Source organism: Notamacropus eugenii, chromosome 3, assembly GCF_028372415.1.
Source record: "Notamacropus eugenii isolate mMacEug1 chromosome 3, mMacEug1.pri_v2, whole genome shotgun sequence".
Lineage (NCBI taxonomy): Eukaryota > Metazoa > Chordata > Mammalia > Diprotodontia > Macropodidae > Notamacropus > Notamacropus eugenii.
Window position 1 is genome coordinate 407,608,745 of NC_092874.1, and position 23,075 is coordinate 407,631,819.

At 37.9% G+C, this 23,075-nt stretch overlaps 1 protein-coding gene across 1 annotated transcript; it reads right to left on the reverse strand.

Moving 5' to 3' along the window:
- Nucleotides 1-660: 660 nt before the first annotated feature.
- Nucleotides 661-13,064, reverse strand: IGFBP3 (insulin like growth factor binding protein 3). Its single transcript, XM_072598108.1, has 4 exons — nucleotides 12,140-13,064; nucleotides 7,774-8,000; nucleotides 6,250-6,369; nucleotides 661-3,305 (listed from the first exon to the last, which is right to left on the reverse strand). The coding sequence occupies exons 1-4, from the start codon at nucleotides 12,513-12,515 to the stop codon at nucleotides 3,180-3,182; spliced, it is 849 nt and encodes a 282-aa protein (XP_072454209.1). The 5' UTR covers nucleotides 12,516-13,064; the 3' UTR covers nucleotides 661-3,179.
- Nucleotides 13,065-23,075: the final 10,011 nt, after the last annotated feature.

Genomic DNA, 23,075 nt, shown 5'->3' on the forward strand with positions numbered 1-23,075 from the left:
GGCTGAAATAAATTCACTCGCATTTTAACTAACATCCTTTGCTTCAGGAAGGGGGAGCCAAGAATGATAGTGACCTTTACCTTGGACAGGGAATTGGAGAAGCTGCTATGACTTTTACCAACTGTGTGCATCTAGGCAAACCATTTGCCTTCTCTTAGCTGCAGTTTCCTTATCTATAAAATGGGGGTGATAATCATAATTTCAGTACCTATCTCACAGAATTGTTTGGGGAAGTGCTATGTGATATGATTATCATTCATTTTTATGAATCATAGAATTTCCACTCTCATGTAGTGTTTCAATGGGAAAATAAAAGAATATCCATGTAACTTGCTAGTTAAACCGAGCCCTTGTTTTAATGCAAATAGCAGCGAGAGAAAAGAGCATGTCTCCTTCTCTGGAATGAGTGTGTCTACAATAGTGATAAGAATCCTTTGCACTTCACACCAGGAATGTTTGCTGGGCATAGGGCATAGATTAGATTAAAATCCAGAAGCAGTCAACTCTTGGACAAGGGGGTAAGAGATTCTTTTTTTTAATAGCAAAACCAATTTTATTTACTATTTGTAAATACATTGCAAGACGATTTTTTTTTTTCAAAAAAATACCTTCTCTCAAAAACAAAATAAAAAACAAAAAACCTGGTCAATAGCCAGAATCTGCTGGTTAATCACGAATTTATTTCTTCTCAAGAGAAATCCATTTGAGTTGCAACGGCAGTACACTACACATATTCGGGAATCAAATCAACCTAAGGTATTGATGACTCCAGTTGCTTCAGTCAATCAGAAACCATTTGATTCAAGCTGTCAGTATTCTAGTGGAAATGAGATTGGCCTCTAAAAATAGAGCAGGTCTGTTCTGTAATATATAGAATCCTTTAATCAATTGTCTATATATTTATATTATCTAGTATTTCTAGCACATTATCTAGTGTCATCTAGCATATGTTTCTATTACACTTATTTTGACTATATGGTATATAATATGCTCAAAATTCATTATAAATGTTTCTTCTCTGCATATATTTGTATATCATAAAAAAGAAAACTATTTCAAACTTTAAAAATACAGATGATTCTCTATGTGCTGCTAAACACTGTGTCACTGATGAGTCTCCACTGTTTGCTTATCCTTTGTTTAGCTATTTTTACATTGTTTTAAAAGGGAAAAAATGAACTTTAAAAAATGTTATTGGTTTTTAGAGAACATATTCCCAACAAGAAGCTTGGTTTTAAGGTTGTTGGGTTTACAAATATTATTATGTAGACAGCAGAAAGATAAGATTATAGTTTCTTATGTAGCAGGCCAGAGCCTCAATTTACTCTTTGCTCTTTCTGAGTTATCTGACCTGGGAGCACCATAGAAATGTTTAGAGTTCTGAGCAGTGGTTAAGTCCATCAGAATTCTAAATCAAGGCAAAGAAATAATATTAATGATAACAAATCTGCATTGCCTGTTTTTTTAACTGCTACAAAGGGTCTACAACTTCTCAAAGTATCACTCCCCCTCTTTCCCCATAAAATTCTAGCACATTTCCTCAATACTTCACAAAGCAGTCCATGCTATCTAAAAACATGAAAACATTAACTTATTCACTTACATAAAACCATCTCTTTGCTTCAGAGACAGAGCCACAGAAGTTATCCTGTTACCCAATACAGGAGAGTGAGTCAGTATCTTAAGAAAACAAGAATTAAATTTCTTTTTCTCTTCCTGGTAAAGTCCATTTTCATTTTACAAAACATGAAAATGCCAGTATGGATTCTATTCAACCCACACCATTCAAAATTGTTTAAAAATAATGAGCAAAGTCAGAGAATCAGTCAGTTCAGTGAATATGCAGTGTACCATAGGCTAGTGAGCCATGGCAACATTTGGTTGATGCTTACATTTTCTTTTATATGAAGCAACAAGGACGATCAAATTGCTTTTCATTAACTACTGGAAAGTGGACACACACTCAACTTCCTATCTGCAATAATCAGGCATTCCAAGAACCTCTTTCTAAACTTTGGTTAAAAATCAATTCACCACGGCAAGAAATGAAAATCAAGGCTGTTGCCTGCAGCTGATCCATGCACATTACAGATGGCAGTGGCAGTCACTTGTGCAAAATAAGGCGCATTTGAGCTCCACATTAACTAAAACAAGAAGAAAAAAGAAATACATTGAAATAAAATTTTAAAAAAAGAAAACAAAGGCTCCATCTTGCCCTTGGGTACTACAAACACAAGGCATATACTGAAGGCAAATTATATGGTAGATGTACGATGTGGGATGAAATATCTTAATGGAAGAAATTGTGGAAGATAATTTGTCTAGATTTCATGGTCAAAAATCTATGATTTGAGGGTTTTTCTTAGCTCCAAAAAGTGAAACAAATTTTAATTCATTTTTTTCTTCCACTTGATAATTTATCTTGAAAGGAGAAGGTTATCGCTATTATGACAGGGTTTTTTTTTTTTGTTTCTTTTTAAACTTGCACAGATTCAACGGCATACTTCAAAATGATGGTGTAACATTTCATATTCACATGTTACATTTAAATAAAGTTTATTTAAAAAATTATATTAAATACAGACTAACAGAATATTCATAATATATTTTACAGAGAAAAATAGCCATGTCTTTATTTTAGAAACATGATTCTTTAAAAAGTTCTTTTGAGATTTTTTTTTATAAAACATTTTACCCGTGAAGACTTTTTTTCCCATCAGACCTGTTTAAAGAAAAGCTTAAAATTTTAAATTCCTTATTTGTTCCTTTTATATCTTAAAAAGTGTACACTCTATAAATTCTTTAAAATAACACACAGTATCTTTTGGGATCAAATGGGTCACAGGCTGTTTTCTGTTGTTGTTTTTAAAGTCAGTGGAGACTCCCTGAATCTTGTCTGAAGTGCCTTTTTCTCTGTCTCTGGGGATCAATAGTGCAGATTTACATGGGAATTCAGACCTCCCTCAGTGTTGTAGAGAAGGCAAGGAGGAAGGCAGGAGCAATGGCAGGGCACAGCTGCAGTGTCCATAGAGTTTAAAAAAAATCCCCTAAAAATCATTAAGAGAAGGCGGAACTTGAAACTTCAATGTGGTCCATGCCTTCTCCCAACCACTCCAAAGGTCTCTGATGGGTGAATTCTGTGGCCATACAGAGATTCCATAGGAGTTAGCATCTGGCACTTATTTGTTCTCCAAGTTGTAGCAGTGGGCATCTCCTTTCCCTTTGGCATCATATCCAGGGAGTGGTTGTCCGTATTTATCCACACACCAGCAGAAACCCCTCTTTCTTCCTTTGGATGGGCGGCACTGTAGAAGAAACCACAGAGGTTAGAGGTAGCCTTCTCTTCCTACACCACTATCTTACAAGCGTCTAATGATGACTCTTGCTCTGAGCAAAGGACGATCATCATCAATACTGTTAGGAAGGGAATGTAAAGAACTCCGATTCCCATCTGCAGAGGGCAAGGGTGGGGACATGTAGGCTCACTATTGACACCTCAAGATCATTAAGCATCTAATTAACACAGAACACAAATTATGACTCAGATGATATAAATCTCATAAATTTCATGCCTCTAAGCTATATTTATAACACAATGCACTGTTCACTGTCCATTTAGAAAAAAATGAATTTATATTTTTGGGGAAATAAATGACTATCCGAAGTTATGGTGCTCTACAAAGGCATTTTGCTGTAATGGCAAGACTATTGGATTTAGAGTTAGAATGCAGGGTTCTAAATCCTGGCTCTGTAAATTACTACGTAATTTACAAGCTGTTTAATCTCTCTGAGAATTTCTCATTTATTTTCTCATGTTAAAAAAGGCGGGGACGGGGGAGGGTTGGATTAGATAGCTTTTGGAGTCCCTTCTAGCTTTAATTCTATGATCCTAGGAAGCAATAATTCCTCAGCTGGCCTCTATTTGCTCATGCACTGATGTGGTAACAATACAACAAAAAAAAGTTTATCCATTATTTTGATTTTGAAAGCCAAGGTTAGGCAGGCATCTATTTACTCAGTATTGTAGCTTATATTTGCTAAAGGATCTTGCCAACATGTACCTGACCAAAAGTCTCTTTTACAATATTGCTAACAAGAAATCAGAATCCACTTGAATCTTTTGGCTGAGGGACAGCATGCTCCACCCCTCCAGGCAATCTATTTCATTTTTGCTTAGCTCTAGCTGTTGGGAAACTTTTCTTTACCAGGATTCTCAAACTCCTTCTCTATACCTTTTTCCACTGATCTTAGGACAGACCACTGGACAGCCCCAATCCCTGTTCTAGATATCAGTCTTTCATACATTTGAGAACCATTTTCATGTTCCCCTGCAGGCTCCTCTCCCCCTAGCTAAACATACTCTATTCCTTGTATCAGTTCTCTTCTGAAAGATAAAAACCTTAGATTTATCTCTTTCCCAACTGCTAGTTCATAGGTCATTACACATATTATTTCCCTTAAATGATGTAAGTCATGCTGTGATGATATATGGATGTCCAAAATAAATTATTTTGAAGGGAGTATATATTTGTTCCTATGTTTCTAATGCAATTTCACCTAAAATTTTAGAAAAATGCAAAATTTGGCCTTTTATTAAATAAAGAAAAAGAAAAGAAAGGAACTGGAAAAGAAAATATAGACTTCACACCAAGATGGGTAGGGAGACCACAGTGCAGGTAGAAAGATCCCCTCCATGACTAACCTGTGCATTCTGTTTTGCCTTGGATTGTCTAAGTACTCAGAAAATATGGACCATTTATTTACTTTGGTGTGGATGATGGTGATACCTCTGCATACATTTTTATTAAATTCAATAAAATGCTTCCCTGACCCCCCTCCCCCTCTCCAACGATATTAGTGGCTCTATTGTTTTTTCAGTTGTATCTGATTCTTTGGGACCCTATTTGGAGTTTTCTTGGCAAAAATGCTAGAGTGATTTGCCATTTTCTTCTCCAGCTCATTTTACAGATGAGAAAACTGAGGCAACAGGGTTAAGTGACTTGTCCAGGGTGACATAGCTAATGTGTGAGGCCAGATTTGAACTCAGAAAAATGAATCTTCCTGACTCCAGGCCCAGCATTCTATCCACTGCACCACCTAGCTGCCCATGTTATTAATAATGACAACTTATCTAGCAAGAATTCACATTTAAAAATTGATGGCTTTTTTTTCCCTCCAAAGTAAAATGTATACTGGATTTCAGGGGCATTCAAATTGCCAAAGTCATGCTTGGAAAGCCTAAGATTTAGAAATAACAGAGAATTTAAAGATCAAACGCCCTAAATTGAGAGTTAAAAAAAAAATGTTGAATGATTTCCAAAGTCACAAATGTGCTAAGTAACAGCTCTCAAGCCTATATCTCCTAACTTTAAAATCAATCCCAATAAATGCCTTTTCCACTATGTCAGGAAATACTTCCACATCATTGGAAACTCTGAAAGAGTACCAAGATGAATGAAGGAGGCAGGTCTAAACCAATTAATGGGAGATAAGTAAGAAAAAACTAAAGAAAATTAAAGTATTTCCACATAAACATACTCATTCATATAAGGAAAATCTGCTTTCTTTTTGCCAAAAACATGATTTGTACAATTAGGAGTACATGCTTTTTACTCACCTGACTTGTGCATACTCTAGACAGTTAAGAAAGATTTCTAAAGGAATGAATGACTCATAATCTTTTGATAGTAGTAACAGAAACACATCACCCACTAGTTTTTCTTCTAAGATCATTGGTTTAGACTAGGAGTAACCTCAGAGATCATTTAGTCCAGCCCTCTGTCAAATAATTTTAATCTGACCCAAACTGATTCCCTTTTTACATGAGTTGACCACAATTTCAAATACTGGTGTTGGAAAATGGCTCCATTTTCCAGTTATTTTGCCCCATGGGGCAGAAGGAAGCAGCCTCTGTACAAAAGAGTAAATTCCTACTGTGGTCAACTCATGTAAAAAGGGATGGCACTTCTCAAGGGAGTCAGCTGTCCTTAGTAATACAAATTAAATCAGTCAGTGGCTATTCGTCAATGACCTTGCTCTCCACTCCTGACACTACAATTTTGGCCTTATCCTGGGTGATATTAACTGTTTATTGACCCGAATGAGTGTGATATACAAACTAGAAGTGAGTAGAACAGTGTCTGAAATGAATTTGAGATATCATTGTGATGTCAGTCTTTCCTGAATATTAGTGAAGAAATGGGGTGGGGAGGGGATGGCAAGTAAAATTTCATGAAGCCCATCACTCACTTGCTTCTTCTTATAGAATCCTTTCTTGTCACAGTTTGGAATATGAATCCCTCTTGGGCTCAAGACATTCAGAAACTTCAGGTGGTTCAACGTGTCTTCCATTTCTCTGCGGCAAGGTCCCTGTTGGTTATTTGATAAATAGAAAAAAATTATAATTTCTTTCCCTCTAATATCTTCTAGTAAATTACTAATTTTAAGACAGCAAAAACTCAGAAAATATTTTCACTGATGTACTACTTTAAGTTTCCGTGAGGGCAGGTACTACACGGAATTCCTTCTGCATCATCTTCTCTTTCCTTCTGCCTTCCCTGCATTTAGTAGAATGCCTTGCATGTAGGAGACACTCAACTGATCGCTAAGTGAATGAAAAGGATAGACAGAAGGCTCCTGCTCCTGAGTCCCTATGGGTTTGAACTTGGTATGGGTCCTACTGGGCTCAGGTGTCTCCACTTAAGGATTAGCTGTGGATCTCATCTGATATGTAAGTACCCAAAAATAGGAACTTTACGTTTTCACACCCTTGTATAAACACATGCTTTTCCACTATTACATCCATTTCCCATCTCTGAGAAGAAATCCAAGGGTATTTATTTGTGGTATAATAATACTGCCTTCAAGTTTGCAAAGTGTTTCTAGATGCATCCTCTCTTTCTATGCTGACAACAAACCTGGAAGGGGTTTGTTAACATTATTACTAATATTATTGATTACTATTAATTGATAGTAATTAATATTAATAAGCAAGTAGTTATTATTATTACCATTTTAAAGATGAGGAAACCGATTAGTATGGTGTTGTAATTAAAATTGCTCTTCCTTTGCCTCTTCCTGTCCACATTCTACCAATTCTTCAAAGTCTAGCCCTAAGGTCAAGTCCTATAACTGAAAGATGTCCCTGATCCTGGAAATTAGAAAAAATGTCTCTTCCTCTGAACTATATTGCTTGCAATCCTCTGATTCTTATGAAAATCTATATTAGCCCTTAAAGACAAAATTTACATCTTATTGATCCTTGTATACCTTTCAGAATTTATTTTCATATCTTATACCTGGCAGGCTCCCAATATGTACTTCCTGGATGAATGAGTATGATAAAGCCAGGCAAAAGGGGTCCATGGTAGTTTTCAGAAGACATCACCTTCTGGAGCAGTGCAATCATTTAGTAAATCTTTCATGGTAACAATTAGTCTACCATGTGCTTCCCAGTCTGCCTTTGTGTAGATTCCAGGTGGTAGCCTTCCAGTTTTATAGATTTCAAATGTAGCTTATTGAGCAGAAATGCTCCTTACTAATACTCTTAACTAATAGCAAAGCTCAACTACAAAGTATTCTTTTCCTTACAGTTAAACACTTCAAATGCTAACTTTCAATGTAACTAATAACAGAAAAAAATACTTAATAATGAATATTTTGGATGATATAGGTCAAGAGCCAACAAACAAATCTCCACTACTGGCTGCCCCCCTGAGTCAGCGAGGGGAGGGGTAAAGAGGACAGGAAAGAAGATAAACTCAGAATCCTTACGTATTCAGTCTCCTGTTTGGATTCAGAAGAGAAGTTCTGTGTGTCTGTGCTTTGTGACTCATATTCCATTTTGTAGCGCTGAGTATCTTTGGCTTGTCCTTTCCTGATGATGTCTAGTTTGGTGTGGTGTGGATGGAATTTGGAATCAGGCACCCTGGGAACACTGGGGATTGCCTGGTTCTCCATGCTGCTGGTGTTCCGGTCTTCGTCCTCATCACTGGCATTTCCTTGAAAGAGACCAAACAAAAATGGAATAACTTAATCTTTATTATTAACCCAAGAGCAAAACTTACAACAACAGAGTTTCGGTTCCATAAGGATATATTATTGTTTATCTACATGGGGGCAGGGGGAAGCTACAGGTATTTTTTGAGACTATTGATTGTTGAGGTATTTAAGGGACCATATGGCTTAATAAATATTAAAGCCAGGAAGACTTGAGTTTCGGTTCTGTCTCCAACCCTTGTTGGTCCCCTGTCCCAGGCAAGTTATTTAAACTCTCAGTGCTCTAGGCCAATGATGTCAAAATCAGATAGAAATGGATCTCTGAAGTTACATATTGACTTAGAAAACCACAAATTAGCATTATCTATGTTGTATTTTTATTTATTTTGTTAAACATTTCCCAATTTCATTTAAATATAATTTGCTATACTGGAGAGTCTGGGGGTTTGAAAATTTGATACCTCTGGTCTAGGCTATTCTTGAATACCATAAGTTGAAAAGAGCTTTCTATGTCAATGAAATTATATATTTAGATCCTATTCTTATTTTTGAAACTAGTCATTTCACTTTTAGAACCTATAAAAACTTATTTTTCAATAGATTTATTTATTAATTGTAATATCTAACTATAATTAAAAATAGGGGTAATTTTTAAAGTTTACTTTGAAAAAAAAAGTCTCTTTTTACACAACCAGGGGAGTTTGTTTTACTTTTTGTCACTTTTCACCAGAAGGGGGCAGATATCATCTGGGTCAAGATGTGATCATTTCTAGAATCTGGACCCAAATCAGAAATCTGTTAGCAACACGACCAATGTAAGTTACCTAAGCATCTAAACACAGAAAGCTATTTCAGAGACCCATTCAATCATCAAATGGATTAGGTGAACTGAATTACCATTTACAAAATATGATACTTGAAGTATCTCTTGGTATTTCCAAGGTTACAAAGAAACAGCAGGTGTTAGAGTAGAGAGGCTGGGGGCTTTTAGTCAGAGGGTTTGAGTTCAAATCCTAACTCTGCCCTATTCACTGCCTCAGTGAGAATGGGCTGGACATTTCTTTTAAAATTTCCATTTTTTAGTAGTTTAAATGAGTGAAATGGTGTAGAGTCCTCTCACTCAAAATCTCATGATGTCTCAGCTCTTTAATAGGGAATATTAAATGTTTGATCTCTATATTTGGAAAAAAATGCTCAAAATAAGTTCTGATTTTAAAATATGATAAAAATTCCAGGATGTATATATGTATAGTATACCATTGTGATTCTCACTGTTATGGGATCACTACTTCAGGCACCAGGGTCTAAAGGGAAATCTGTCAGAACTTCCTACTTGTAGCTTCTGGGCATGCATCCAGCACTGAAATCTCTATGGAAGCCAAAAATAATAATAATATAAAAGAATGACATTCCTTAGACTCAGTGTATTTTTACCACAGGGACCTAATCTGAAAAAAAAAAGCCAGGACACAAGGTACCTAGTAATGGAGAGAGTTGCCTTAGTTTCAGAAGACATGGATTTATGCCTCTGCTTTTTCTTTAGCAATCTTGTGAAGGGGGCAGTCTCTTAGCTTCTCTGGACTTCATATTCTAAATCTGTGAAATGGGGCTAATACCTGTCCTACCTATCTCATAGGCTTGCCAGAGATACTGTAAAATGAAAAGTGCTCTATAAAGGGAAAGCATTATTACATATTATTATAGTCTATTACTAAGACTTTTAAAATAACTTTGATAATCTTGCTCTCTAGTCAATGGTATCTAAATCTTTGATTATGTTGTTTGTGGCTTATGGAGATTGTCTTCCGAACTACCACAGAAATTATTAATCACCTTTTGCATCTCTTAGGTTCTTCTTATTATTATATTGTTATCCATGCTTTTTAACTGTTACTTAGTTTTGTACATGCCTTCTCTCCCTAAGAAAGCACAGACCCTAGAAGCTACTTGGAGGGAGGGACTACTTAATATTTACTTAAGAATTTACTTAATGTTTAACATGGTGCTTTGAGCAGGTATTCAATAGATACTTTATTTGACTTCATGTCCTTTCTCCTTACAGGATATTAAATTTTTTTAGGATGGAAAAATTAATTTAGTGGATATGTAAAACCTTGAAAAGAAGGAATCTTCCCCCCCACCCCCCAAGATCACAAAGCTTCATTGGCTGATGCATTCTTAACATGTAAGTTGCCAATATGAAGTTAAAAAAATGACTGGCAATGTGTAATAATACCTTCCTTCTCTTGATAGGGTATATACAGCTACTTTTTGGATATTTTTCCAGATAGCTTTGAGAAGTCACCTGGATCTTTTTGTTTCTTTTAAACAATCACGATGCCCATATTTATAACAAAACCCTCTACAATCATCTTTTAAATCTCAACAAAAATCCATTCAGCATTTTGAACCAATTTAAAAAATAAACACATCTGTTCAGATGCACACTCAACAATCCTATCTCACAATCAATTCCTATCACCAAAAAAGACGATGATTCATCTTGCTGGACTAAGAGCTAGGTTCATATTGTACCTCCTGCACTTAGTGATAGTATAGTGACCTTGAGTAATTGACAACTTTTAAGCCCCAATTACCTAATTTATAAAGTAGGAATGACCATTCTAATACCTACCTTGAAGGACTGTGATATGAATCAAAATGAGAGAACGTGTGTAAAATGCTTTGTAAAACTTTACGGATTATTTAAACCGCAATCGTTACTCTTATTTGGTCTAGATGAATGATTTCATCTGTCGAGGGCACTCCCAGTGAGTAAGTTCCCTTCACTAACACGGATCAGCCAGAGGGCAACCTGAAGCCTTAGGGAGTTGTTGGGGCTCTGACAAGTTAAGTGACTTGCACAGTCAGTATGCGTCATAGGAGGGACTTGGACCGAGGTCTTACTGACTCAGAGGCCAGCCCTCTATCCACTATTCCGCACTGCCTCTCCATGTATTATTACCGAATGTAAATCTTCCGTCTCTGTAATCATAAGAAGTCGCAGTTCCCCTGTCCCCCACAGAGTCAGTTACCAAAGCACGTTGATGTTGGTGGTGAGTATTACTGGTGTCTAGCTTCCTAGGATCCCTGCAAAGACTTTCCCTCCCATAATTACAGTAAGTATGACCATCGGGGGTTTGGAATTCAGCAGAAAATCTGCCAGCTCCATTAAAATAAATAAATAAATGGCGAGCTACTCCCGCCAGTTCCCTTGCATGTTTGCAGCCGGCTCACAGACCTGCCAGCAGCCCATCTTTCTTAGCCTTCCCCGCAGTGCCTCCTTCAAGTTCAGCCAGATCCCTCCCTCTGCCCCAACAAGTCGTCTCCCCCACCCCCACCCCAACCCCCACAGCAAAATGCAGAATGGAAACGCTTCTTGAGCAGCTTCTTACCCGCCTCCCCCTTTACCTCGCCCTTCCCCCCACCCGAGGCCGTGTAATTGGTTTTGCAGCTAAACCAGGCAGGAGGAGCACAATTTAAGTCTCAGGCTTTCCCCAGCCAGGGACATTTTCCCTGCACCCCTCCCCCACCTCATGCAACCAGGAGGATCCTCCAGCACGCGCCTCAGTCCCCTTTCTCCCATTCATTTGCACCCATATCTGCCAGAATCAAGAAAATGCCAGGCTTCCCAAAAAGTTGGAGGCTTTCGAGTGACTACCGTGAGTCTCCTTGACCGGGGATTTATCACCAAAAGGAACATCCACTCTCAGACACCCCAACAGTTTGCCCTTTTCTTCTAGACTACTTGGTTTGGGGATGTTGCCTCCCTCCCCCACACACCACTCTCCCTTTTCTCCCCCCTGCCTCCTTTTCTCTTGGTGCCAATCATGAACCCCCTCTCCTGAAAAAAATACTATCTCCTTTTAGGATCAGATCTCCCTGCTAGTAGGACAGATGAGCATCATCAGAACCCTGAACTGGGATTCCCAACCTCTGAATATAGTTCCCTACTGAAACTTGAGCCGAGTCCAGGACTCAGTTTCCTCCGCTGTAAAACGAGCAGATTGGACAGGACGTTGTCTAAGTTCTCTTTCAGGTCTTTTAGACATCGCTACACTTTTGCAGACACATGGTAAACCCTTTTGCCCTGTGCTCGTTTTCCTCCGTCCCTCTTTCTGCTCCTCTCCCGGGTTCTTACCTGTAGCATGGGGTCCTTGCATCAGGAACGCCTTCAGTTTGCTGGCGGTCACATTGGTACAGAGGCCCCGGCCATCTAAGAGCGCCTGTAAGGGTCTGGGCTCTCCCGGCTGGGGCTGGCAGCTAAGACCGGCCCCGCAGCGCTCAGTGTACACGCCGCAGGGGTTGCCCTCTTGCAGGGCGCAGGTCAGGCAGCATCCGCAGCCTGGCTCGCGCACCAGCTCAGCGCAGTCTGGCACCAGCGGCTTGCACTGCTCCAGAGCCCGCGAGTCGCATGGCTCGCAGCGGACCACCGGCCCTACGGCCACCGCCAGCCGGCTTAGCAGTGCCAGTGCAGCTGCTGCCGCTGCCCAGAGCAAGTAAAGCTTGGACACCATAGCAACCAGCAGAGGGGAGGGCTAAAGGCAGCGCTGTAGAGGCGGCAACGAGAGAGGGAGCGAGGGGAAAGAGACAGAGAGAGAGAGAGGGGGGATAGGGGGGAGGGTGGGAAGTAGACGGACACACAATACACCCCCTAAACCTGGGAGAGAGCAAGGGTCTCTGCAGGAACTCCTCCGCAACTCTTCCTCTATAATAATCGTGTTATTATATACTGATACAATAAGACCAGTAGTAAAGAGCCAATTTTGGTTTCCAACTTCTCAAATTACAATCAGCCCTTTAAACCTCTTACTAAATCTATTTCTTCTACTACTACCTCCTTCCCACTCTATCTCCCTCCCCAGTAGGGGGGAATTAAAAAAAAAAAAAACCCAAGAAATATATAAGCTCGAGTCAGAAGATCTGCTACAAAACTGAGTGCTGGTAGAAGAAAAAAGATGCTATTTTAAAAGGAAATAAAATAAAATAAGGAAACAATGTTCCCTATTTTATTCTCTTTGTAGGCTCCTGCTCCCTGTAACTCTTTCCTCCCATCTGTTCTCTCATTCAGCTGAAGTCTTGCCTATATAGAGACCCAGCCTAGGACACGCCCCGGAACATGAATAATGAATAACTTGAAGCTCATGCTAAAGGGGAGTGACTAAGAAACTCAGGTTTTGGTTCAGAAAGTCCTACAACCCAGGGCTGGGCGCTTCGTTTGAGTTCAAGTGCGTTTCTTAGAAACTCTACTTTAAGGAGATGCACGGGATGAATCTTTTAAAGATGCATCATGTGTCTCTTGTTTCAAGGAAAAAGTTTCTCAATATTTCTCCTTTTTTTGGCACCGTGAAGTATATTACACGAGGACTTGATGGGAGTTGTCCTTCTGGATTTCCATCTTCCAGTCTGTGCACTTTGGCATTCAGTTAAAGCACAGACAACCTGGGAGGCGTGTGGCGTGTGCCCTCTCGACACACGCACCCTCGCGCACGCATACATACATAACATGCACATACACGAATAGAAGTGAGCTTTCCAGCAAATACTTTGGAAAGAATTCACGTTTCACATTTCACATGACATGCAATTCGTTAACAAAAACTGGAAAAAAACCTGACGTCCCCCCCTTTTTCCGCACCACACCCCTCTTCCCATGTTTCCAGCTCTCTCTGTGTCCCCAGCACTTCCACATGGCACTGTGGTTCTAACTGACACATTCGCCTTACCTCCTAGCTTTCTCTAGCTCTAAGACAGAACTCTTTGTTAAAGTGAATGGACAGAGTTGCAGCTAGGCAAAGGAAGCTGCTGGCGACAGACCCAAAGCGTATCGCTGGCGAATAATTAGAAAACTATTATTTATTATGATTCACATACTTGACCTTTTGGAAGACTATAAGTTTGCTTTCAAATTCTCTAACTAGAAAAAAAAAGAATTTAAAAAAACTCTAATTTGAATGGATAATGTGCATTTTTGCTACTGTTACTTTAAAAAAAATACCGAGCATGCGAAGGAAGGAGACAAGGTCTTCTGCAGGGTCCTAATAATCTAATGCAACTCCTGATTAAATCAGTATTAATTAATGTTGACACAATTTTAGACATGCAGAGAATTCATTTGAATATGTATATATGGCTTGCTTTCAAATCAAGAAATGTGCAAATAAATGAAAATATTCTTTTCTCATCTTTATTGTACCCAAATCTGAAGGGAATGTTTTATTATTTTTAGTTCTAGGAAAGGAAAATAGGAGAACAATTGAACTTAGTTTGCAAGCATTTTCTTATATGCACAAATCAGATCCTCTTTGTTATCTCATGTAAGTAATGTTTCATTTATTTTTAGTAGGGATGTTAATTATACTAGGTAATTAACAACTAAATACTTCCCATTTTAGTCCTTTAAATCAGATTATTTTTGAAATCCTAATTTCTAAATGTCACTTTCCTGCTCTTTACTCATTCTTTTCTAATGTCTAGAAATATAACTTGATTGCATTTCAAGGTCGCCAGCAAATTTTTTAAAAAATGTCACCTGTAAATGTTTCAAATGAGAAAACTCATTTTTAAACTGTTCAGATAACACATATCTAATTTGTTTCCTGGCATAAAGGGTGATTTACTGACTTCTTTGTCTTCTTATTCATTTCCCCAATTCACCAAGAGAGGTCGCTGGCTGTCCAGGATTAAATTTGCAAATTTAAGATCTGATGGAGTTCATTTACAAAGAGGGTATTGATCTATTGCTCAAAACTAAATGAATTTTATGTAGAAACGGTTGTGGAAAGACTTATTATTTTAATACCCTATACATTATTATTTTTAAATATGTTGGGGGCTAGATTGTATGTTTTAGATTGAAAAGATTACCAGAAACTTGGTCCTTAGGAAACATGAAATCATCCCACACCTCTTTCCAAACTTGCAAGAAACATTTTACTATAGGAAAGAGAGTGTATCAAAAAAAGCATGCAGTTCAGAAGAGCAAACACCATTTGAGTTACCCTCTTTATATGTGAAACAAAGATGTAAAGGAGTTTTCATTAAAAATAAAAAGAAAGAAAAAAAGGGGGTGACCAATGGTAAGAAATGAGAAAATTCGTCTCATTTCCCACATACACAGCATCATTTTAATCTTTCTGCTTTATCTTTCTCTGAAATACACAGATGGTGGTGGTGGTGGTGGACCTAACTTTATCTCTGGTGTCTATGACGCTATTATCATCACCTAGCATTTCCCCCCCCCCAATATTAACCTTTTTTCAGTTCTTTCAGGTTGAGAAATCTACACATTTCAATTATCCACTGATCAGTCTCTCCATTTCATGTGAAATGAATGGACAAAAGGAAACCTTTCCAGTTAGATCTGCTTCTTAAAAGAGCCATAATGACCTTGAGACTTAAAATAACTTAGTGGCTATGTATTCAAAATAAAATTGTTAATATCACATTTCTGCCACTCAGTTAAAGAAAATGTTAACTCTGAGACCTTGACTGATAAGTATTCTCAAATATGTGTGTATATTGGGCCAGATAGATTTTCTTTTTTCACCTATGTCCTTGTGAAATGTAAATCTCAGAAAATGAGAAAAATTAAATTTAAAAAAAAACATACCTAATTACTGTTTCCATTCCCGTTAAAAGAAAATGACATTTATTTTGCAGTTCTCAGTGTTAAAGAAATACATATTGGGAACATTAGTGCTCTGGAGGGTTTAGGGGGAGCCAGAGCACCATTGTTCCTGGATGGCTTAGATTAGCTGTTCTGAATCTCTCTTGCAAACCTAGAGAGAAGGAAAAAAAGTGTTACAGATCAAAAGCTAATTGAAAGTTTCCAAAAATCATTCCAAAATGTTAATTGAATTTTTATACAGTTTTCAATCACTTTGATCAATAAACTTTGTAATAAATTAACCATATATCTAGCATTATATATATGTGGCATATATGTGGCATAAATGAAACTTTTGCTTAACCTGAAAAAAAATGGAGTCCAAAAAAAGCAGATGTCATTGTGTGAGCAAATTTAAAATAACAAACATTCATTAAACATTTATTATGCTCTAAGTATTCTGCTTAGCACTGGGGAAGGTGAAAAACAATCCCTGTCCTCAAGGAGCTCATGTTCTAAAGGAGGAGACAGCATGACAGCAACTTTATGCAACAGAGATAGTATCAGAGGGAAGGTACCAGCACTGAGTCAGACAGGGAAAGGTTTCTTTCAGAAGGTGGGATTTTTAGCTAAGACTTGCAGGAAGGTAGGGAAAGCAGGAGGCAGAGGTGAGGATGGAGAGAGAGCATGGGATTCAGACAATGAAAAGGCATGGAGATGGGGGAGGGAGTGCTGTGTGTGAGGAGCAGCACAGAGACCAGATTTATGGATTGTAGAGTCTAGGAAATTCGGAAAGGTATGAAGGGACCAGGTGATGAAGGGCTTAAAGAGACAAAAAGACCATTCGATATTTGAGCCTGGGGACAGATCCGAACTCTAGAAAATCAGTTTGGCAACTGAGTGGTAGATGATCTGGAAGGGGGAGAGACTTTTGGTAGAGTTAACAACCAGAAAGCTGACTGTAATTATAATTGTCCAGGTGTGAAGTGATGAGGGTTTGTAATGGGGTTATGGCAACAACAGAGGAGAGAAGGGAGTGTATATATACATACATACATACATATATATATATACACATATATATAGTGTGTATGTAAATGAATATATATAGATACAGCAATATCTATATACATATATGTATGTATATGTCTTTGTGCATGTGTGTGTATTGCCAGGGTAGAATCTACAGGACTTGGCAATAGATTTGATATGGGAATGAGTGTAAGGGCAGAATTAAAACTGACATTCCGGTTTCTACCCTAGAGGGGAGGATAGTGGCTCTCTAAATAGCAAATTGAATTGGAATCAATCCTGATTTTCAAGATTTTTTTCTTGGACCAAATCATGTATACTTGGTTAATTGGAAAGTCAATAGTTGTATATGGAATTATAATGACTAAGTCTGGTTATAAGGAGATTTTTTTTTAAATGCAACTCCCCCTTGCCCACTTTGCAGAAGTGGGAGACTGTGAATATGGAACACTGCCTAGTGTTAGGCTTGGTCTAATAAGGTGATTAAGAGGAAGTCTTTGACCCTGTCCTAATAGAGATAATTTAGGCCTGTTTGACTCTTTATGACCCCTTTGGGGATTTTCTTGACAAAGATACTGGAGTGGTTTACCATTTCCATTTCCTTCTCTCACTCATCTTACAGATGAAGAAACAGGCAAACAATGTTAAGTGACTTGCCCAGGGTCACCCAACTAGTAAGTGTCTGAGGTCACATTTGAACTCAAGTCCTCTTACATCTAAAGTTGGAGCTCTATCCACTGTGCCACCTTACCTATTAGTTCTATGGGACCATCCCAGGCCTGATCAATTTCTCCTGGTCACTCAAATCATGCTCAAACCCTTAGTTTTGTTAAGTTTCTTCTGTTTGTCTGTTACAGTTGTCTCTGCTTCCTATTTCTCTTTGTGAAAGGAATGTAGAGATATCTAGGTGTATACATGTATAATATCTCTGCATACATTTATATACAATATACATATATGTACATATATTATATATATTCAGAAATGAATGTTATATAAAAGCAAAATAAATAACGATTCAAAATAAAAAATATAGCTGTGGTGATAATTGATTTTTTGTCGGGGGGGAAGGCACTTCTAATAGAAGCTATTAGTCCTGTATCTCAATACCTATCATAATGTCTTGCCTATTAGCAAGCACAGAAGATGGGGAACAAGCCAATGCAGTATTATTCACACAGATCAGCCCCCAACTTTATCATTACTGATTTCACCATATAGCCTTTCCCAATCTGGCCCCACTCACTCCTACTTCCCCAGACTTCTTACCATTTACTGCCTTCTACACACTCTATAATCTGATATAACGGCCCTGCTCTTCCTCATCTGTAACAGGGGTTGTTTCCTACATCTGGAATGCTCTCCCTCTTCACCTCTGCTTCCTGGGCTTCCTTCAAGACTCAACCCAAATCCTTCCCTCCATACTAATGTCTTGCCTTATTTCTTTCTATTTACAATGAATATAACTTGAATGTACCTTTTTTTTTTTTTTTGCATGCTGTGTCTTCCACTGGATTGTGAACTTGTCGAGAGTAGGGATCGTTTTTGCCTTTCTTTTCTCTCCAGTGCCTAGCACACAGTAGACACTTACTAAATGCCTATTGACTGATTGTGTGGCCTCTGGAGAGGCACAAGCCATGGTCCTGGAGCCTCACAGACACCCAGCTCAGTACACTGAATTCACAAAGAGAGAGCCTAGAAGATAATACCAAGATGGACCCAGTGGCATGGCTCCTCCCAGACTCAACATCATCTCTACCTATAATTGTGCTACTTTCTTATAGAAATAGGAATAATTCACATGTCTATAACACTTTCAAGTATACAAACCACTTTGTCAATGACAATTCCATCAGATAGGCAAACTGCCACACCTCCCTACAGTTTAGTTTCCTCTTCTAAAATGAGGGGGTTGGAATACATGGAATCTGGCATTCCTTCTAACTCCCCAGATCAATGATCCAATAAGGTGAGGGCAAAGACATTTCCCCTCCCTTTCTTCACTCCCTCTTACTCCCATCCTGTGAAAATATCAATTACTTGCTTACTTTTCTCTATCAAGTAAGTGTCTGCAGTTATATCTTGCATCAAACTACTTTTGGGACCTTACATTTGCACAGTTTAAATGGGTTTATATCTTACTTGCCAACATTTGGCATGAATTTGATAGGTTAACTACATTTGCATGGTTTGTCAAAATGTCAATTCAAGGAAAGCATAAACATGGAAAAGGAAAAGGAGAATATTGAATTTGATTAAGGATGCCCATACCACATGGACTTGGGAACAAAATCTGACATGAAGGGAAACATATGTTATAGACTGATATCAAATCGCTATGTTTACAGGGTATTTCCTTCACTAAAATTTGGGTCAGAAGGATAGGGCCACACGGAGACTTTATTTTTTAAATAAATGAACCACAGGGGATAGCAAAACAGACCTCAAACCCTGAATAAATAGTTAGACCTGGGCACAGCAGATTAGCAGGGCTGCAATTAATCCTAATAATTGCACTGATTATACTAGCTAACATTTGTGTAGCTCTTGAAGATTTGTTATGACATATATATGAATTCAAATGAGATAAGATATGCCTTGTATGCATGTATGTATGTCTATACACATACAGCTTCCTATGTTATTCAAAGAGGACCAATAGACAATGACATCACAAGGCTATCTTGACTTGCACGTGAACTAGCTTCAAGTGAGGTAGACCTGTGCAAAGTCATTAGCCTCATTGTCTACTCCAGAGTCATCAAAGTCCAGTGGCAAGTCATAAGGCAAGACGACTGGTGATGGCCCTGCATTTCTTATGTTCTGAAAACAATGGAAAGGCAATTGAGGGAAAGGAACAAAACAACAGGGGAGATATTTTGTTGTTGTTTTTTTTTTCTTTCCCCTTGATTGAAGTCAAAGGAACACATGGCTCTTTGAGAAGACAGGGCAGAGATATAGGCAGAGGTAAACTGATAAAGAGTTATGAACCAAAGACACCATTTAATGATGCCTCATTTTATTTGATCTGGAGAGAAACAAGAGAGTCAAAGGAGGTTTTTGAGGAAAGAGATAACATGGTCAAAGTATCTAGAGAATTTTGATAGCAAGATTAGATTTCCAGCACCAGCCTGTCTATCACCCTTTCCCACAAGCTAAGCTTTCATTGGTGCTGACACATTGTCTCTGACCATACTTTGTTAATAACATGGCCTGTGATGGAATTTGTTTTTAAACAAATAGTTATTTGTTCACTTTTTTGTTTTATTTTCAGAATATATATTGTTTTTTAGACATGCCTAATACTTCTGTTAAAATACAGTCATTCTAATGTCAATGCAAATGCCACATATACTTATAAAAGTGCATCTTATCTCATTTGATCTCATGTATGTATTATGCTTAGTATGTGCAAGGAACCGGGAAAGGCAATGAATATTCCTGTTCTCCATCACTCCCTTTCCCACAGTGAAACCTCCCTATTCTCAATGAGCTTGCTTTCTATCAGGCTGCAAGACTCAGTTTTCCTGCCTTCTATCCAAGGCACAGGGAATGCCATGGAACCTTCACAATGGGATACCTCTATAACACCACATTAATTACATTCTTTTTTCTTCCCTTAGTCATATCAAAGTCAGAGACTGGGTAATCTTGAAACTCCTAGAATTTCCTTGCCCTGAGTTCTAATCAATCAATCACATACATAAACTTATATAATCTATATATAAGTGTAAAATACACAACAGAAAAAAATAAATATAAAATAAGTGCAAGGTAATTAGGTTTAGAATGAATTAGTGAATAGGGAAAGGGAGTCTGGAAAGGCTTTGGGGAAAAGGTGATGATTGAGTTGAGTCTCAAAGAATAAGATGGAGGTGAGAAAGGAGAGCATTATAGGCATGGAAAATAGTCAGTGCAAATGCACAGAGAAAGGAGATGTATGGAATGTAGAGAAGGTTAGTTTGGCTCTACCTTATAGTTGTATGATGGAGATTACTTCCATTGCTTGTTTGCTTAATAAAAACCTATACTTTATTTCTTACTATATTTATTCATAATTCAATGGTTATCTTATACTATTATTTGATGGCTTCTGCTATTATCTCTACAGGCAAAAGCTCTGGCAAGTGAAATTCTACCTTCCCTGATGTGCTTAAAGAGAATCTTTAGGGAATCCATTTCATTTAAAAGTGAAGTTGGTTTATATGTCTTTGTCATTTCAGCTTTTCTAGAAAAACTGATGCCTTTCCAAATCTTGCCTTGTGGGTGGCACCATCCTGGGGATAAAGCAAGAATTCAGAGTCATTCATTATTCATCATTTTCAGAGAGATTTGCCTAGATTCTGAATATGTTTGGATCATTATGGATCTGGAGGTCATTTCCACCAACCTTCTTCTTCTATTTTACAGTAGAAGAGACTGAGACCTAGAGCAGTAACATGACTTTCCCAGGGTCACCTAGGTAGGAAGTAGAAGAGCCTGGCTTCAAGTCCAGTTCTTCTAACACCAAACTCAGTGTTCTTTTCACTGTACTACGATGTCTCCAAATGCTTAGGAAGTATAAATAAAATTCCCTGCATGGCAAGGGGCAACCATCAATCAGTATATACAGATTAAGTGCCTGCTATTGCACATTGCTAGATACTGGCATAGTAGGAAGATCACTGACCTTGGAATCACAAGACCTACTTTCCCATATTTCATTTGCAAATTACTTCTTGTATAACTTTAGACGGCTTATTTCACCTTTCTAAGCTGAGATATCCTTAACTGTAGAAAGAGGAAGTGATTTGGTGATTTCTAGCTTCCCTTGTGGTAATGGCTTTATACCCATAAGGTCCAAGTTGAAACCTAATAGAATTATTTCTTCATGAAACAATGACTGGATGGTGAATTTGGCTATATCGCTTTGCACTTGTAACTACTAAGTCAGAAACTACTCCATAATAAGGACCAGAAAATATTTCTAGGGACTACACTTGAGTCTGCTGGATACTTGTATTTTTCATAGACATCTTAAAGTTAATATTTTCAAAACTGTACTCAATATCTCTGCTCTCTCTCAATCTCTTCACTTACTAATTTCTTTATTTAGAAAACCACCATTTTTCTAGTTACCCAGGTTCATAGCCTTGGAGTCATCCTACATACACATTCCCCTTTCCCTCACCTCCCATATCCAATCAGTTGCTAGCTTCACTGATTCTACCTCCATAGTTTCTCCCATTCAACACCTCCTCTCTTCTCCCATCTCCACTATCCTAGTTCAGGTCCTCTTCATTTGTCAACTGTACATTTCAAAAGGCTTTTAAAATGTCTCCTTTCCTCTAGTCTCTCCTCTCTCCATACAACTTCCATACAGATGCCAAATTGATATTACTAAAATGTAGATATAGCTGTGTTCCTCCCTTGCTTAAGAAGCTTTAATAGTTCCAAATTGCCTTTAGGATAAAATACAACTTCCTTTTTTAGACTTTTAAAGTCTTTCATACTGCTTTTTCACATTTAATTCTACTTTTCTAGGCTTTTTACACATTGTTCTCCCTTTGTATTCTATCCTAACTGATCCATTTGAGGTTCCCAGTACAAAATATTTTATTTCCAACCTCTGTGATTTAATGCAGTGTGTGCCACATGCCTACAATTTATTCTCACCATATTTCAACTTCATAAAATTACTAGATATCTTTAACATTTGGTTTTCTAAGAACACCTCACTCTATGGCTCGTGTCCCTTTCATAATGGCTTGTGTCCCTCCCCCCACAACTTGTTATTGACTTTACATGTTATTTGTATGTATTCCTCTGTGTTCATGTTGCTTTCCTCTAGGAGAATGTGAGCTTCTTTTGTGCAAAGACTATTTAATTGTTGTCTTCATATGCCCCACATCTAGCGTGTTCATCTACATTAATCATCCAAGGCTACTGGACATGCATGCTAGGGTCTGAGGATACATTGACAAAATGGCCATATTCAGTGCCTAATAAATGCTTGTTGAATTGAATTAAATATTTAGAAAGTATTGTGTGGTGACCCTTTTCCTTGGAGAATCATGTTGGTTTTCTTATGTATGGATTTAATTTCAGCTTCTCTGTTAAAAAGATAACTTCAGATTTGGAACTGACGCCAAGCTTCATGCTCCTTTTTGATACAGTAGCACCTATTTGTACAATATGCTCAAATAGCAGATTTAATTTTTAAATGAATAATAGTATGATTGATTCATAGAGAGCTTCATTAGGTATCCTTCCATCTGAGGGTACTTAGGTGAAATACTCTTAGAATTCACATAGTGCTTTCTCATGAGATACCTATGGAGCACACATTATCATCCCCATTTGCTGAAGGACAAAACCGAATTACAGAAAAAGTGAAATGACCCACCCTGTGTCAGACCATTTCAGACCATTTCAGGATGGGAAACCAAATCCTTTG